This window comes from Anticarsia gemmatalis, chromosome 12, assembly GCF_050436995.1.
Source record: "Anticarsia gemmatalis isolate Benzon Research Colony breed Stoneville strain chromosome 12, ilAntGemm2 primary, whole genome shotgun sequence".
Lineage (NCBI taxonomy): Eukaryota > Metazoa > Arthropoda > Insecta > Lepidoptera > Erebidae > Anticarsia > Anticarsia gemmatalis.
In genome coordinates, this window is record NC_134756.1 from 2,918,279 (window position 1) to 2,936,509 (window position 18,231).

Genomic DNA, 18,231 nt, shown 5'->3' on the forward strand with positions numbered 1-18,231 from the left:
TACCTATATTCACTTGATGATATCGAGATGTCGCCGGCTCCTACTGGGTGGTTAAAAAAAAATAACCACGAAGGCTAAGGTGGGAAAAAATAACCGGGTCGCGGTCGCGCGTCGCGGTCGCTAAGAACCGAATGCTACCTTTAGCCTTCTAACCTAACCTACCCATGTCGCTTTGCCCAAAACTCCTTCTTTATAACTATGTCACAGTCTAAAACTATACCGTGAAATAGTTATAAACATAGTTATGAAGGAGGATTTTTTTATATATCGTAACATAGTTTTTAAACTCTGGCTTGTTCGGACTTTTACCATTGAGAGTTGGTAAATCTTAGGTTTTACCGGAAAATCTTAGGATTTACCACAGTTCGGGCTTTTACAGTAACATATACATACAAAAATGCATACAGGATATAAATTTTGTCGTATTTATACAAGAGATTTTATACACTACCAGCGCCCCAAGCGTAGTTCTTTCCAAATACGCTTGGGGCGCTGGTAGTGTAGGGACTACTTCTGACTGAAAAAGGTATTAAAAAATCTTATTTTTTACATTCACTTTAAAAATAAAGTCCTGTTTAGTTTGTGTCAACTTGCTCTTTGACTGATCTTTAACAAGAGGTTTTTTTATATACTTTTAGTTACTTAATCAATCGTATACTCTATGGAACTAACATTTTTAGAAAATACTTTTAAATACTGCATAAATAATACAAACTGCCACTACAAAATATATAAATATAATTAATATATCGCATCTTTACAAGAACAACGTGACATTTATTAAACAACAACTTTACAAGAGAGCAATTTTGAATATTTAAGCGTTGATCAATACAAAAATATTGACAATTTAATTTTACTGTAATTAATGTGCTTTCTGAAAATAAGCAAAAAAAATACACCTTAATTCAACTTATTAGTGATGGATATCGAATAATAAAAATAACGTTTTTGAGATGTCACGTTGTTCTTGTAAAGAGGCGATATTTTGTAGTGGCAGTGAATGCAATGCCGATGTGAGGTCTCATGTTCATTCCTTAGTTTTGGCACAGTATAATTGAGGTCCTCCGAAATTCGCTTGAATATTAAATTTAGTAGCTGAATAATTCCTTCTTTAGGAAACATAGGAAACCTTAAACTGCAAGTATCTTAACACTGTTTAACTTCAATTAAATCACACAACTATTTTTGAAATGGCTAATTTTACCCCGGGTTTTTAGTATCTGCATCAAAGAGGCTAATCGAATTTCACACTTATTTTTGTAGGCAGTAGGAATTATAAGTTATCATTAAGTATACTAACAAAAATATATGTTAACGTTTTTAAACTTTCACGACTTGTACACGGGCTAACTCTGACCCGTGACCACGACCGATGTAATTCGATTGAAACGTCGGGTAAACAAATAAGGTATCTTAATCTATTTTCAATCGCGTTTAGGACCCGTTGCATTATAATATTATGAATAATATAGGAACCTACTTAGCAAACAAAACAATGACGTCACAACACAAAAGCGTCCACATACTTATGCTATTGAACTACATACAGGGGTAGGTAGAGGTATGCCACACTGGCAAGCGTGTCAACGTGGAGAATGTCACTGATGGTGGATACTCAACCGCAACTATTTGGAATACGTCATCACCTAACTATACTAATATATAGAGTAAATACGGAGGGGTCAACAACCCTGCGGCTGCAAGGATTAGTCAGCCATAGCCAGTTGCGCTCACCGGTCGGAAAACGTTCTGTAAGTTAAGCAAACCTTGGCGCGGTCATTCCATAGATGGGTGACCGCATAGTGGTATTTGAACGGGGCGTCTCCGTCTCTATTACATACTTACACTTAATAAGAACACTTTTAAGAAAAATAAATAAATAAATTTGCTTCTTGATGGAAATAACTGCTTGTTTCTTAGTATAAAAATATGAAATCTATTTCAATAATTACAAATTTTTTTTGTAAAAAGAACTGATTTACTTGATAATTTCATTTAAACCTCAAGTTTCTATTGCCAGTCTAAACGTGGGTTGTTTAATATAAATATTTTTTACAATATTTTAAATTATTTTTTTCTACATGTTTGAATTCTCTTTGATCAGAAGATCAAAGCTCGCAGTAGAGACGCAACCATAAAATTGTATCTACTAAAATAAGGTCTAGTAATTTTCGAGGTAACTGCCCACATACATACAAACAATTAGACCCACGCTCTTTTTAAACATCATTTGCAAACTTTACTTAGTACCTTATCGTAAATATAAATCCTGCTAAGATGAACTTATCATCATCGTTGAGGAACTAATACTAGCTAAATTATGCTTTGTGCTTAATTCCTATAGTATCCTCTGTATCTATTTATGAAATAAGTTAGACATTTTTTAATTGATAATAATAAAATAAAATTATACATATGCTAACTACCAGCTTTTGCCCGCGACTTCGTCCGCGTGGTTTGTATGTTAGGACAGAATTTTTATAAAAATGTTCATCCCATATTTTATCCCCTTGGGGGTAGAATTGATAAAAATCCTTTCTAAGCGGATGCCTACGTCATAACATCTACCTGCATGCGAAATTTTAGCCCGATCCGTACAGTGGTTATTCACCTTTGAATTACATATTATTATATATTTAGATAACTAACAAAAAGAAAAAGAAAATTATACAACAAAATCTCACACGGAGCCATAGAATTCGTTCGCATCGCTGTCGACCACCTTATGTCTTCCTATAGTTCTATAGTTAAAACAAAACACCTTACATAACAGCGATGCACATAGAAAATATGTTGATGTGACCTTAAAAGGCTCCATACTACTGGTTTACCATGTTTTAGAAAGTGTCCTCCATCTCCCTCACTCGTTCTCAAGACGTTCTCTATCTCCCTCTACCATATGTGACAGATTCATTCATTTCATTCACAGGTTAGTAAAGTTGGTACACACAACGCGTTTCGGCGGCAAAAAGTAAAAACATGTGCGAATTGTGAAAGTGTATAAATATATTTATTTAAAATGGAAGACAATAATAACGAAAGCAAGGTACATATGTGATTTTAGCCAATATTTTTGTAATAATTCTTAAGAGTGAATGATAATATTAATTGCGCTAAGTGCATTAATGTTTATTTTATGAAGTTGCATAATTGACATCTTAGAAACATGCAGTAGTCTGTAAATCTAAGTTTTGTGTATTTCCTGTTGATAAATATACGATCTATGTATTAACAAAATATTGATTGAAACACATAATCTGTCAGTAGGTTGAAAATAATTGCTCTTGTCCGGGTTTCAAAGCTCATTTTTTGATTTCGTAGTGACGCAAAAACTAGTTTATGTTACTGTCGATTATAGAAAACGGGTATATCATTTTTGAGTAAACTATATAATGCAATAGGAGCTTTTTGCTTACTTTACCTCTGTTCACAGTACTAGTTACAACTTAGTTGCCTGGTTTAAAAAGTAATTAAGAAAAACATAAGATGCTCCTTTTTTCGAAATAGAAGCCTTACTACTTACTTACTGTTTTGTAATTATCTTCTTACACTTTATAAATGCAAGCAAAGTCACGTTCGAAAGCTAGTATTTTACACTAACTAAAGATTAATTTGTGACGTGTTACAATGAATTCATAAGGGTGTAATAGATAATAACTAAATGAGGTAAAATATTTTAATGAATAACTTAACAAGGGTCAGGTATAAACTTTAACAACTACTCGCAACAAGACAGTTATTTATTTAGATATAAATATTATAAAGCTGAAGAGTTTGTTTGTTTGAACGGCTAATCTCAGGAACTATGGTTTGAAAAATTATTTCATTTCAGTGTTAGATAGTCCATTTATCGAGGAAGGTTATAGACTATATATCATCACGCTACGACCAATAGGAGCAGAGTACCAGTAAAAAATGTTACAAAAACGGGGACAATTTTGACCCATTCTCTCTTATGTGACGCAAGCGAAACTTCGCGCGAGACAGCTAGTTTAGATATAAAGCTATAACATACAACCATATTGAGTTAAAATACTATGTACTGTGTTTTCTATTAATCACATACATAAAGTAACAAAGTTTATGGCTAAAAGTTAGTATATTTCATACACCTCTGCTCTCGCTTTCGGGTATAAAATGCGCGATAATATGTATGTTTGTTTACAAACATCACATTGTCACAACAGTGGAGCCGGCAGATATTGATCGGTCTCGTTCCAATCTAAAACAATAAAACAATAATTAATTAAAGTTTAACTACAGTGTAAAATGTAATGGCCACTATAAAAACATTTTTAACACATAAAGTAATTTTATTGCTACATGCAATAAAATGTTTGACATGTATAAATACTATATAAACAATCGTAACATTAAACAAAAAAACTTACTACTTGTATTGCTATGACTGCTATAAAAATGGTCTAGGAGTAAAGAACTTCATAAATTAGCAAAAAACATGCTGTAGTAATAAAGGGTTTTATTTTTAAACAAATAATATGAAAATCTTTATCATTTTAGGATAAAAATCCGATGGAAGACAAAAAGGAATCTTTAAATAACAACACAATTGAAAAGGAAAACTCATGGAAACCAGATATCGAGATGAAAAAGGCCAGAAATAAACATCTTAGGAAAGAATCCTTCTCAAATATATTCCTTCTCGTTTGTATAATGGGAGTGTCTTTGGGCATTCTACTGGAAATAATAAACGTTGTGAAAAGAAACCAGAGATATACAGAAGATAATTGTTTTGAAAAACCTAAGTACTGGGTTTATTCCGCCCGGAGTAATGTAGAAAGTAGAACAGGCTTGTTAAAGCACTTGCATTTGGTACTCGATAGAATTGGTTTTGAGAAAAGCACGAACAACTCTAACTGGGATCTGCTTTGGTCTCATGACTATCCTTTCTCCGTGCTTCGGGACACTGTATTAAATTTAAAGCCTCATCAAAGAGTGAATAAGTTCCCTGGGTCCGGGTTTTTGACAAACAAAGTTGATTTAGCTACGTCCAATTCTAAATACATACCAAAAGCGTTTAGACTACCAAAGAGTAAAGAAGACTTTTTAAAATATGCGGAAGAAAATAGAAATTCTCTATTTGTGATCAAAGACAATCAACATAGAGGAGTTTATTTGAAGAATGTGAGTGACATAGATATATCAAGCAATGATATTTTCGTGCAAGAGTACGTGCAAAACCCGTACTTAGTGGATGGACATAAGTTTGATATTGGCGTGTACGTTGTGATCACCTCGGTGGATCCTCTCAGAGCCTATTGGTACAAAGGCGATGTATTGTTCAGGTAATGTTAATTTATTTCTATTGACAATACTTCTTTTTAGACTGTGCCTGTAAGCAAGTAAGCAAGGATATTTTTGTGCAAGAGTACGTGCAAAACCCGTACTTAGTGGATGGACATAAGTTTGATATTGGCGTGTATGTTGTGATCACCTCGGTGGATCCTCTCAGAGCCTATTGGTACAAAGGCGATGTATTGTTCAGGTAATGTTAATTTATTTCTATTGACAATACTTCTTTTTAGACTGTGCCTGTGACACATCCGGTTCGAATTCTGGGTGGAGCCAAAAAGTATTTTCTCAGATTTTTTGTTAAGAATTTCTCAGAGACTTCCCCGGGAAGGTTCGGAAGAAAAGAGTCCTGCACAATTGGAGATAGCCAAGAGGACATTACCTACTAATTTATATTCTAAACTAGTAACGAATATTTGACTGTTTTCTCCATGTTGTTTCTTGTTTTCAACTGAAATGGTCTAATTAGTTGGACAACGGGATAAAACTGCACCCAACTGGCTTGAAACTCAACTAAAGGCAACTTGCCAAAAGCTAAACGGTTTTAAAACATATCTGGTTAACTATAACTTGGATGCAAAAGAGGAACTAATTTGGTTTGTCAATGAAACATGAATGAGTTCGGTAAAGAAACAAAACTAAATACTGTTTAACAAACGAGAAACAAAAAATGGAGGAGTTTCTCAAGTCGACGCGTACCTATATGGTTCTTTTACTCCTAAGGTCCTACAGGGATATGAACAATTTTGCAATGTAGGTCAATCATTATAGCCACCAATCGTTATACCCACTGTTTGTTACTTCACGCAATTCCAAATACTTTTAAAATGAGCGATACCTTCTTTTATCCAAGTAACAATTTAAGTCATTACTACTAGGTCCGAGTGTCATTTTTGATTATCCGTTGTAAAAAGTATCATATACGTATAACAAATTCACTGTATATGTACCAAACGTAAGAATCTATTCAGAAGGTTTTAGTGAAAAAGTATCAAACACATCCGAACTCATGCATTTTTAACATAACTAAGTTTAATTTCATATTTTCAGATATTGTCCAGCTAAATACCACCCGTTTGATCCAAACAATCTTGACAAGTATGTAATAAGAGATGATTACATGCCGACATGGGAGGTGCCCTCCCTGGCACATCCACACTCCTCGCTGGGACACGGCATGAAGGACTCCTTTGATATCTATGTTAGGTCTAAGGTAAAGAAAAAGCAACGTTTGTATAGTAATAAGACTGTGAAGTCATCGGCATCCGTTTTCACAGCAGTTAAGATGATCGCTTTGGATGAGAGTTCACAAGTTCGCTGTAGGTAGTGGGTTCGATTTCCACTCTCAAAACACATTTGTGTGATCTACTAATAGTTCCTTAGGGTTACAATTTGCGTCCGATTTAGGTTTAGTGTGCAATATTCAGTAAAATATGTTTTATTTGAACTGCTTAAGAAATGAAAATAAAAATATTTATTTTAAATAAACGATAATAGATTGAGACATGATAGTTTAACCGTCTAGAAATCTCAAATTAGCGTAAACGTTAGAAAGCACTAAAGTAATTATTAATTTGGCGAAAGTCTGAATAAATATACGTTACCTAACAAAAACCACTTAAACGAAATTAAAATTAAATACCAAATTACATGATCAACTGCTCAAAATGCATGTGAAAGATTATAAACGCATTCAAATTATTTGAAATAATAATCGATTTTAATATAAATTAATAATGATCGATGTAGACAACCTAATTAATATATATTGTATTGTATAATGCAGATTTACATAAATACATAATATCACGCCTGTTATAATCAATGTTGCAGAGGGCAGAGGTTTAATACACCTACGTTTTGCCAATAACAATGTTAGCCCTATGTAATAGGGACCTATTGCCATTTAACGGGTACATAACCAAACATTGAGAAATATCGTAAATCAAATTAGAATTCACTTGAAGAACTGAACTAAATTGGACAATTATTTAAATACATTTATACAGGATGTTTATATGCTTGTAACTGTCGAGACAAGTTTTGTATGGGATCGATGAGATCAAAATTTTCCCACGGGAATAATGAAATAAGATCGCACTTAACCCGGACGAAGTCGGGCAAGTCCGCTTGTTTATCCTTAAAGTCAGAAGTAGGAAGTATTACATTCAAACTAATGTTTGAATACACCCATCGGTATCTATACCGAAAAAAATACATAAAATATTACCAAGTTACATAAAAAAAATCTCACAATATAGCTATGTTGTCCGGCAAGATTCATTCATATTCTCACAATGGAGCTATAGATAGCTCAGACGTATATTGTTCCGGGTTCCCCAATCATTTACGATATTACCACAAAAGTAAGGCTCGTATATTACCCGCGAATTTTGACATAATATCTATTATGCTTAGGCTTTTTATAATAAATAAAAAAGGCAAAATTAAAATAGCAATCAGTTGAATCATACATAAATAAATAATGCCTTTTCCTAGGAGTATGCAGCAGAGACCAAAGAACGCTACTTGCTACGATCCCTACAAACTTCCCTTGCTACATTCACATCCAAAGATTTTATCAATTGAAACGTTTTAATAGTAAAGTATACCTAGCACTTTTTCGGGGCTCCTTCGATAGAAAAAAAAACAGTATTTATATTACAAAACGATAAAAAATGGTCAACAACAGTGTATCAACGTCACAACCAACTGTAGAAGCGTTTTTAAAGCGTTCCTAATTCCCTTTAGGGTTTGCTTGTTACATGTGTTACACCCACATATTATAGCAATATGTGGTACAATATTTTAACATTAGATAATTGTTTACAGGGCGTTGACCCTGCGCCCATGTGGGAGGAGATCCAGAGGGCTATAGCAGAGGCAATCGTGATGAAGGCCCGTTTTATTGTAGATGCCGTAAGTATGGGCCCCGTGTGGGAGGCAATTGTTTGTATTTCATATTAAATATCGTAATGTTTGCTTAACCGATGAAACTACATATGTATCTATGTTTGCGGATGAAAGAATAAAATGTCATGTATTTATAACATACTTGATCTAATTCCCAATAGTCTGCATCACAGAAATCAGAATATTACCTACTCTGTTATCTGTGTTACCTTTGAAAATGGTTTATCTTTAGAACGTCTTTTATATGTATTAAATTCTTTTAAGATTCATAATTTGAGTATAAATCTGGCTTCAGACATTAATTCTAATACCAATAAGCAGTAAAATAGTACTATGGAGTAGCAACAAGAATAGTATTAGTAACAAAATCTAGATGATGTGCGCACGTGTTCCATATCTACACGAGCCCAAGGATTCAATGCTACAGAATAGGCCAGACAGCAAAACAAGCAAGTGCTTAAATATTATAAAACTTGACTTTCAACTCTTATAATAATACAGACGAGACCTACAAATCAAACACTAGAAAAACGTACACATTTTCCTTCCATTTTCCATTTACATTAATTATTCGTTGAACAGGTTATCAAATTAGACTTTTAGTGGTGCTTGAATTTAGGACCTCAATAAACTTCGTGGAATGTTTTCAGACAAAACGGTACCCAACAAGAGACAGTTTCTTTGAAATGATGAGATTCGACCTGATGCTGGATGAAGACTTGAAAGTTTATTTGCTAGAAGCTAATATGTCGCCGAATTTAAGCTCGGAGAAGTTCCGCCCAAATCAGTTGCTCTATGAACAAATCTTGTACAACCTATTTTCGTTGACTGGCATTTCCCGCAAGCCGAATGTTAACGGCGCCAATTTCAGGTGAGAAAGTTGCGCATTTATTTTTAGGTGCTGCTTATAAAAATGTTATTCTAATATTAGATACGAGGATGTGCGTAATGTGTTTATTAGAGTATTAAAATTTAGTTAACAAGCGAATATTAAACGAAATTGTTAACACGATATTTTCGATAACCGATTACATAGGTACATCATTTATGATAAGTACGAAAATATCTCCAAAAAAAGTTCTTAACTACTGCAGTACTTTTTTTATAAGAAATATCAGCCTTGGATCTTCATTATAATATGTAGTAAATCAAGTTCTTTGGACAAAAACAGTTAAGCACTTGTCGAGCAAAAAAAAAACAAACAAACGCGCCTGTATAACAGCTTCAATATTGTTCGAAATCACATAACTACGATGAAACTACACTACCTTGTAAAAAGTTTTTACGCATATGATTTGACACCAAATAATAACATGCTTTACAAACTTGCCGCTTATCATTGTAGATTTTTATTCGTCCATGTGATCGAAGTGGTCACGTATTGATTGATACCAATATTTGTTTGATGGCTGCTCACGATAACGCGTATAAGTCAACGCACCACTGATTACGGTGTTTCAAATAAAATTGTCATTCGAAAATGTATTTTAAATCTATTTTGATTTTAGGTCTTGTGTTTTGATGATTGGACATTTTGTATCCAAGTTTTTAATGACGGGCATATTTTTTACCTATTTTTTGCCTTTGTTAACCTTTCGCATTACAGTTAGTTGATTTCAAAGATTATGATTGTAATAGGAAACAATATTACATATTTTTATAGGTAGTGGTATTTGGTAGGTGCAAATCATACTTCATTTTGTGGGTTTATATTGTGAATCTCTGTTGACAATCATAGCCACTATGCTATACCTACATTGTTTTTTTCGTCTAAAACTTGTGATTACTACTTTACGTCAAAGCTATGTACTACATAGTAGAAAATAATATATACACTAGTTAGTAGTAAACTGAGATACATAATAAATGAGTATGTTTGGCACAATTTAGCGCATAACGCAGTGAATACCTAGAATTGTCTGGGAAATGACTGCGGAAAAACACAGAAACTACTCGAATCTATTGACTTCAATCGCACACTAGCAAAAGGACCTATCCCTATTTCCATTCACCCTTTCTTCCGCTAGGAAACAATGAATGGCAGCGATATTTCGTGCAGGCTCAAGAAGGCACGTATTGCGTAGGCACCGCGTGGCATCGTTAAACTTTTACGACTATTTAGCTCAGCAACTTGACACGCCTCGCCGAAATAACACTCAAACATGCTGTATTGTACTTATTTTAAGTGACTAGTGTAGGCCTTACTTTAGAACCTTGAGGCTAGTACCGTATAAAATGTAGGAACATATAAGTTCTGCCTTATTTATCCTGTGGTCTCTAACTTTGGTGCTGGTTTAGACAGCAGTGAGGCTGTAGTCTTTTAAGGTCAGTCATATACGGAACTGAATTTTGTATAACTACAAGAATAATTACGTGTATGCTCCTATGCAGCTATTAGGTGTTATACTAGTAGGTATATTCCACTGACAAATTGCATTTTAGTTTCTCAACAATTCTCATTTTCTGTTGAAGTAGCGTGTAGAGCCGTGGTTGATACAATCTCTGTGTCAAATAAAGTTACTTGAAAGTTAGTCGGTCGGGTATTCACTACTAGCCCTAAGTATGCCATAAGTAAACTAATTAAGGAATAGTTTTACAGCGAATATGAAAGGGCTCGACGTTTTCGCATTAATTAGGAACACAGTCTTCAAGTTGCGTCGGAATTTAGACATCAAGCTATTTTTAGAACATTCTATTTTGAGTACAAAGTTTAACTTTTAGGTTCCTTAATTCTTTCTGGGCACACAATGAAATATTCTAGCCAGTGTCCCCGTGAATGCAAATAATTAGGCCACAGATTTAAGGTTACTTACTTTATTTGAAGATCCGTAGGCGGCTAACAATGTGGGCATGGCCATTTAAAAACATGATTAATTTATAAAGTAGTTAGCGTTTCATCATAGGAAATTAAGCAATTCTTCTTAATTTCCATATAAATGGGGCTTGACCGTTTGATTGGACTGTGGTTCTTGGAACCGTTAGAAGCGATGAATTAAAGGAATTTACCGTTCCCGTTGATGTAAAAGACATAGGCACACAGTCCTTGAAAGTAACTGAACTAGGAACAATGTGACCCTGAGTTTTAAAAACTTCCTGAATCTTTCTGATCCAAAGGTTGGCTTTGATGCTGCATTGGTAATCTCCCAATATCTGAAAAAGATGACATCCCTAATTTCAGTTTTTTATCCTGCTTCTGTAATCGCTAATTTATTAGGGATTTTATTACATTATTTACCAATATTTGTAAATTGCTTCTGGGAACAAATTTGTGTTGCCGAACTTGTGAGCGGAGCCGGAAGGATCGCTTAGTTATTCAATACTTTCCTCATACAATACCTTATGGACTAGGTTATGTTCAAAGAGTCTGAAAGACAAATTTTATGGTAAAATGTTCTGCAACTTTTATAATTACTTCCGTCTACCCACGTTCGTTCATCCGCGGCAGGCGAGGAAAGTGAGAATTTTCGCGAAAAATTCTCCGTGACCTTTGACCTTGTATCGTTCCGCCGCTGCTATTTATATGTGCTTAATATGCATGAAGGAAGTAACTCTTTGAAAAAAGTTACTTTTTCAACAAAATAAAATATCGGATATGAAGGATTTGGGGAAGCGTAGCTACGTATCACGGGTGTTACGCATATAATATAAGGTCGGGGAAAAAGTCTTTTCGCATTATAGTATGTATGAACTTGTAATAAAATCTTTCCTCTACACAAAGAAGCTCGATATTCACTGAAAGAAACCTAATGAACCGTGTACTCATTTGTGATTCTTGAAGCCAAAAAATTTTATTACAAGTTCATACATACTAAAATGCGAAAAGACTTTTTCACCGACCGACGTTATATATATTATGTTGGCGGCTATATTGTATTGCTGTTTATTGTCATAGTTAAATCTTTAGTAAACTTCACGGTCTAGGTTGATACTAGATAACTCTTTATCTCTTTAAGAGCGTAATTGGTGTGTTTGTTCGTTAATAAAGCTGAAATACTTTTTAGGAAGTAATACGTATAGAAGTATTAGTAGTCTGATATTATGACCTCGTCGTTTAACAATAATAATAAAACAAATTTTAACAATAGGTAATCTTATTAGAGCAAAGAATGGGTATAATATTAAATAATTATTATGTATATAAGTCAGCATTAGAGTAGTTTTTTGTAGGAACACATTGAATTACCTAGTTTTAGTTAAATAAAAAAAAATTATAATAAAATATGAGTTTAGTTTAATTATGAAATGAGTAGGTACTGTACCCAATCATACCTATGATAACCTGTGTTTAGGCACCTAATTGTGTAGTGTGGAGGAGTACTACGACGCGACGCGACACGTAGCATACTTCCCATCCATAATATCTGGTTTTATTCTTACTTCTTCCCAACGTTTTTTATTGCTCAGTATATATTTTAGTTTACTTTTCATTTAAAATTAAATTATTTATTTAGTAACATGATCTAGGTAAGGAGATACCAATGTTAATAGGGTTTTTACTTTTAGTGACCCGACAGCCGCCTCAAACATGGTCTCCGCGCAGAAGAACATAGCTGTATTTGGGGACCAGTGCAGCACAGAATGCAGAGAGGATTGTGAGAGGATAGAACTGTGTAAACTCTGCAAGCAATGTCTAAGTAAGAGTATGAGGACGGCTTTGTTGAGGGCTCACAGTGAGTTCTTACATAGAGGAGACTTTAGAAGACTTATTCCACCGCCTATGGAAAAAGTTGAGGTAAGTGCTTAAGTATGCCGCAATAAATAATCTTCGGTAAGTACTATGATGTACGGATAGCACGAAAAAATTAATCATAGTTTTGAGACTAAGGGTTAGTTCATATCTGTCGGAACATACGCCATGTATTATCGGTCGCGCAACCCCGGAACAGACAAATGTATAGAAAAACACTCGACCGTTCACACTCAACCGATGACGCGCCGGCTCAAAGTCCATACTCATTCAGCTTCGCCCGACACATTTTCCGTTAGACGTGAACCGACTCTATCTTAGGACTATTTTGACAAGTTACAACTTAGTGACCGGGAAAAGACAGCAACTAATTTTCAGTCGTAATTTCAGATCTTCAGTTATAGTTTTTTGTAAATCACACACTGTGCCTACTCTCTGTCCCTATTGTGGCATTTGTTGACTTTTTATTTTCTAAACTGGTCATATCCACACTGATTATAATTGTGTATTTTTCTAATGCTCATAGAAGTTTAAATATGCTGAAAATGGCAATTCGCACCACCTTTTCGCGTTGTATTACAGACTTGATCGGCGACTAAGATACACACGACTTAAAAAAACCTAAATACACCTATCTACATAAGTAGATAAGTAGTTAAAAAATTGTTGCTCAATGTTTTGCATGAACACATTAGGTAAAAGTACTTATCAGTAGGTATTAGGTAAATACATAATATATATATGACTTGCTCTTCCCAGTTTATTTATTTTCACCAATAAACGGCCTATCAGTAAACATGGCTGATAACGTCATCACTATTTAAATCTGTATTACCACAACAGTTGTATTACGTTATGATTCATAACAGATTATGTGATACTATCACGGTGTTAATGATATTGCACTTAACCCAGATTAAAGTACATTAAATCCGCTTAAAAAGTATGGATTTATTTAAGTTGTATTTTGAAAACTGCCTTTTTTTCACATAAAATTACCTTAAACAGTCACAGTCCTAAGCCAAAATGTTTTGACATGAATTAATCCCGATATAAATGTTATCACTACTGATTAAATTAGATAGTAGGTAACTAGGTAGGTATATCTACGAACTATTGCAACTACTATGGCCTTCAACTGCTAACTTCTACCTTCGTTAACCGCAAGGAACTTTTAAGATTTAGATACGTCAGACACGAAATACCTATGTGAGGCGATTTTAATATTGAAACAGAGGTAACTCAGTGCTTCGAAAAACGGCTACAGTTCGTCAAAGATTGCAGTTTATAAGACAGATCTTAAGGCTATATAACGGTAGGGAAAATCTCGAAGGAAAGTCAAAACAAAGATGCAGAAAAAAGGGGGATATTAAAGGTCACCCATCCTTAGCCAAACTATAAAAACAAATACTTAACCTTGGAACATCTAATAATTAATGGCTCGGCCATGACAACAAAAAAAGCTACGATATCAAATTCAATGTTATTGAATAGGCCAATAGGCTAATTGTATTCTAATATTTGAATTAAAAAAAGATACACAGATACCATAGTGATAGATAACCATAAATTACTTCCTTATTATCGTTTACCTAATAATGTCATCGCTCTCGACAAAATAATTCTACTTGTAGAATGATAGGAAGTAGGTATCAAACATAGTGTATAATTAACGACATCGTTCCGATCAAGGACGTAAAAACTAAATTTAAAATGTATAGTGGTAATTACTTTTAGATTACGCTTTTTTAGTTTTGTTTTGAGGACTCTGTACCTATCTAACAACCTATGAAAACTGTTTATGCCTCATAAGTGGATTTTTAAGTGTCTTGCAAAGTAGGTAGGTACTAGGTACTCAGGTTGCGTGCAGGAGGTTCATACTCAGATAACAATGAACTTGCTTATTACATTTAAATTTCAAAACGTAGAGTTGGTATCTTTGCGCCATTAGACAGAGTGTATCTGATGTACATAGCAACAAGTCGCTGTGAGGCAGGTAAAATATACATATACCTAGGAATATAGTAGTTTTTACGTCTACGTTACGTTTCCATTCCAGCCATTTTCGCCTACGTAGATACTTACGTTGTTAATGATGATCATTGATTTAAATTACGCATCCATCCTTACCTAGAATATTATAATTATTTTCTTTCGAGGTGATCAACGACGTGACACAGTATAATAGACTGTAACATCTGTTTAAAATAAAAATATATTGAACTAAAGCGTAGTTTTAGTCAGTCATCAGTGTGTAGCCGTGGAACTCTAATCTACAACATAGTGACATACTTTTTGTGGTAAAACTGTACAAATAATATACAAGAACATTCAACATCAAACCAATGAAATAATGAAGTATACTAGGTATATATTAATAAAAAAGTGTTTCATATTTTACGCACATTTAGTAAGTAGACGGGTAGAGTAGTAGGGGGGAGGTAGGCTTCACCACTGATGGGAAAGTTAATCTATTAAGAGAAACAATGAATGTTTAAATCTCTAGCATTGATAAATTTACCGACAGTTATTAATTCATGTGGCGGAACCGGTCATTACATCTTCCTAGTTAAACTAAGTTTCTAGCTCGATAAATTAATACCTGGGACACCTGTGCGCTCTTAGAAGATAAAATATACCTAGCTGATAAGATGCTGTTATCAGCCTCTAGTAAACAACATTATATTAAAGTATGTAACTTTAGAGTCATTTTATTTAATCATCAAAATAATAATAATTCGTAAGTTGACTGGTTGATAAGACACCTATTTATTTACACAGACGAATTCATTTTAATAGGTCGCTTATACAACTGCTGAATAATGTCGAAACATACAACATATTACGCTCTGTGTATTATTAAGACTGATCTAATTATGTACCACGGAAAATATTTAATTATTCATTATGGTATTTTTTTCAGGATATGAATTTAGTACCACAAACAATACCAAAAGAGATGTCGCCAGCAGATAGACTCCAGCATCTATGGTACCAAGGAAAATGCAACCAAGACATCACATGGTGTACATAACAAAAAAAGAACAGCATTACTAAATAACTAATTTATTAAAATTATTATTACAATGAAACAAAAACTTATGCCTATTATTTACTGGACCATTGACTGTAATAATCCTAATATGTAACTCCCTAAATCTTCATCTTGATTTGTCCATGACACATAGATGTTCTTTGTGCTGTCATCATCACCTTCAACCTTAATAAGTACAGATTCCACAGATATGTTAGCTTCAGATATAGTAATAGTCCATCCTTCAAGTTTCTCTGCAAGCAAAGTTTTCAACTTCTCAGCAGTTTTTACAGACGGGCCTGGGTCTTCAAATCGTACTGTACTTGTGAACCGTATAACATGCCTGTTAATGCCTATTTCGTCGCACATTTCGTCAATGTCAAGGAGAGATAACCTATTGTCTCTCACACATAAGATACCGTTAACAACTCTTCTCCGTTTCGGGTCTGGTGGCTGAGCGTTGTACCTCACAGCTTCTGCCTTCAGTAACCTCAGTGACACATCAATAGGTATCTTTGTGGGAGTGTTGATTGTACATGTTTCACCATTAGCAGGCATGTAACAATTAATCTTGAATTCCTTCTCAATTTTGTCTTTCAAGAATTCCATTTTCTGAGCTTCTCCATGCACCAGAAGTACATTTTTTGGTTCACAGTACTGTATCAACTGCATTATACCTTTAGCATCAGCATGAGCAGAGAATGACATGTATTCTACAGCCATCTTAACTTCCACCACTTGACGGTTCTCAAATTCAACCTTTTTAGCACCATTCAAGATTTTGTGACCAACAGTGCCTTGTACACAGAAGCCAGGCATGATTACCATGTTCTGTTCATATGGTGCCCACTTCTTAAATATGTTTAGTGACAAACCAGCGTGCAACATGCCTGGCGTAGCAAACACAACCATTGCACCAGGGTTATCAATGTATGACTTATCAAAAGGCTTAATGTGCTTAAAATCAAACATGTTTCTTTGCACAAATGTTTTCCTTATCTTCTGATTTGTCCAAGTAATGAACATTTTATAATAGTTGTTAGCTTTCTCTGTTAGTCCCAAAGCAAAGTACACTGGGTATTTCAAATTCATTCTTTCCCAATATGTTTCAAGTAAAATGCAAAGTTCCTGAGCTCTGCCTAGAGCAAACACTGGAATGAGAACTTTACCTCCTTTCTCAACACATTCATGGACTTTCTTGAGGAAGTCTCTTTCTCTGCAGCGCTTAGAGTCACGGATAGTGGTAGCATAAGTAGACTCTGTTATGAGAAGATCTGGTCTGCATTTGTCTATCCAGGCAGCTCCTAAATGCCTGTCCGGTGTCATATTATAGTCACCAGTGTACACAACAGATTGGGAACCAACTCTGATCCAAAACATAGCAGCACCAAGGACGTGACCGGCATAGTATGCTTTGATCTCCAACTCATTGTCAACCATCACAGACTGGTGCAGAGTCACAGCTGTAACCTTCTTGATACAATCTTTGATCATTTGAGAAGTAAAAAAATTAGCTTCACCTTTTCTTTCTACAGCAACTTTTCTCATGTCTTCAAGCAGAATAGGCGCAATAGCTTTTGTTGGGTGCGTCATATAGATGGGCCCTGTGTAGCCGACCATTTCAGACATATACGGTAATGCGCCACAATGATCCAAATGGAAATGAGATATGATGACACAGTCTATCTGACTGGTAATGGGACCTTCTGGAACAATATATGAGAAGTCCGGGAAGCGCCGCTCGTCATTATATCCCATATGCATACCGCAGTCCAACATGATGTTTTTCCCTCCCATTGAGAGCAAGATGCAGCTCCGGCCGACATCTTGACCAGCTCCGAGCGGAGTAATCTTAATATCAGGCATAATGTTAGTTCTATTTATCTTACTTGTACCATCAATAAGACGTAATAGTTTTCAGAGGAATGTAGAGAACACAGCACAAAGTATTCGAGAACTTGTTACAGTGACAACATTGATAAAAACTTATCTCAGATTATAATATATTTAAATGTTCACAAACACATGAGGTCTATCTTCTTGATTAGAAAATCAAATAATAATTTTTAGCCTCATGAATATGAAAAATAAGAGAACAGATAATAAAACTTCTCAGATGTTTGATAACATCCGTCAATGTGTCAAAACAAATGTCACACTCATAAAAATTGTATAAATTGCGCGTTTTAAATTTTTTGCATAATTTAGGGATGCTTCAGTTTTTATCGATTTTCTGAGTTTATTGTGATTTTCAATCAGGGTAAAGCATAACCTAAATGTT

The 18,231-nt window shown here is 34.5% G+C and overlaps 2 protein-coding genes across 2 annotated transcripts; one reads left to right on the forward strand and one right to left on the reverse strand.

Moving 5' to 3' along the window:
- Nucleotides 1-2,912: 2,912 nt before the first annotated feature.
- On the forward strand, nucleotides 2,913-16,008 carry TTLL15 (tubulin tyrosine ligase-like 15). Its single transcript, XM_076120587.1, has 7 exons — nucleotides 2,913-3,049; nucleotides 4,525-5,309; nucleotides 6,367-6,529; nucleotides 8,149-8,235; nucleotides 8,880-9,100; nucleotides 12,733-12,961; nucleotides 15,840-16,008. The coding sequence occupies exons 1-7, from the start codon at nucleotides 3,023-3,025 to the stop codon at nucleotides 15,948-15,950; spliced, it is 1,623 nt and encodes a 540-aa protein (XP_075976702.1). The 5' UTR covers nucleotides 2,913-3,022; the 3' UTR covers nucleotides 15,951-16,008.
- Nucleotides 15,967-18,085, reverse strand: IntS11 (integrator complex subunit 11). The gene has a single exon (XM_076120586.1). The coding sequence runs from the start codon at nucleotides 17,814-17,816 to the stop codon at nucleotides 16,029-16,031; it is 1,788 nt and encodes a 595-aa protein (XP_075976701.1). The 5' UTR covers nucleotides 17,817-18,085; the 3' UTR covers nucleotides 15,967-16,028.
- Between the last annotated feature and the right edge of the window lie 146 nt (nucleotides 18,086-18,231).

Coding starts and splice junctions, on each gene's coding strand:
- TTLL15 (XM_076120587.1), top strand. CDS start 3,023: ATGGAAGACAATAATAACGAAAGCAAG. Junction 8,236..8,879: donor CCCGTTTTATTGTAGATGCC/GTAAGTATGGGC, acceptor GAATGTTTTCAG/ACAAAACGGTACCCAACAAG. Junction 9,101..12,732: donor GTTAACGGCGCCAATTTCAG/GTGAGAAAGTTG, acceptor TTTTACTTTTAG/TGACCCGACAGCCGCCTCAA.
- IntS11 (XM_076120586.1), bottom strand. CDS start 17,816: ATGCCTGATATTAAGATTACTCCGCTCGGAGCTGGTCAAGATGTCGGC.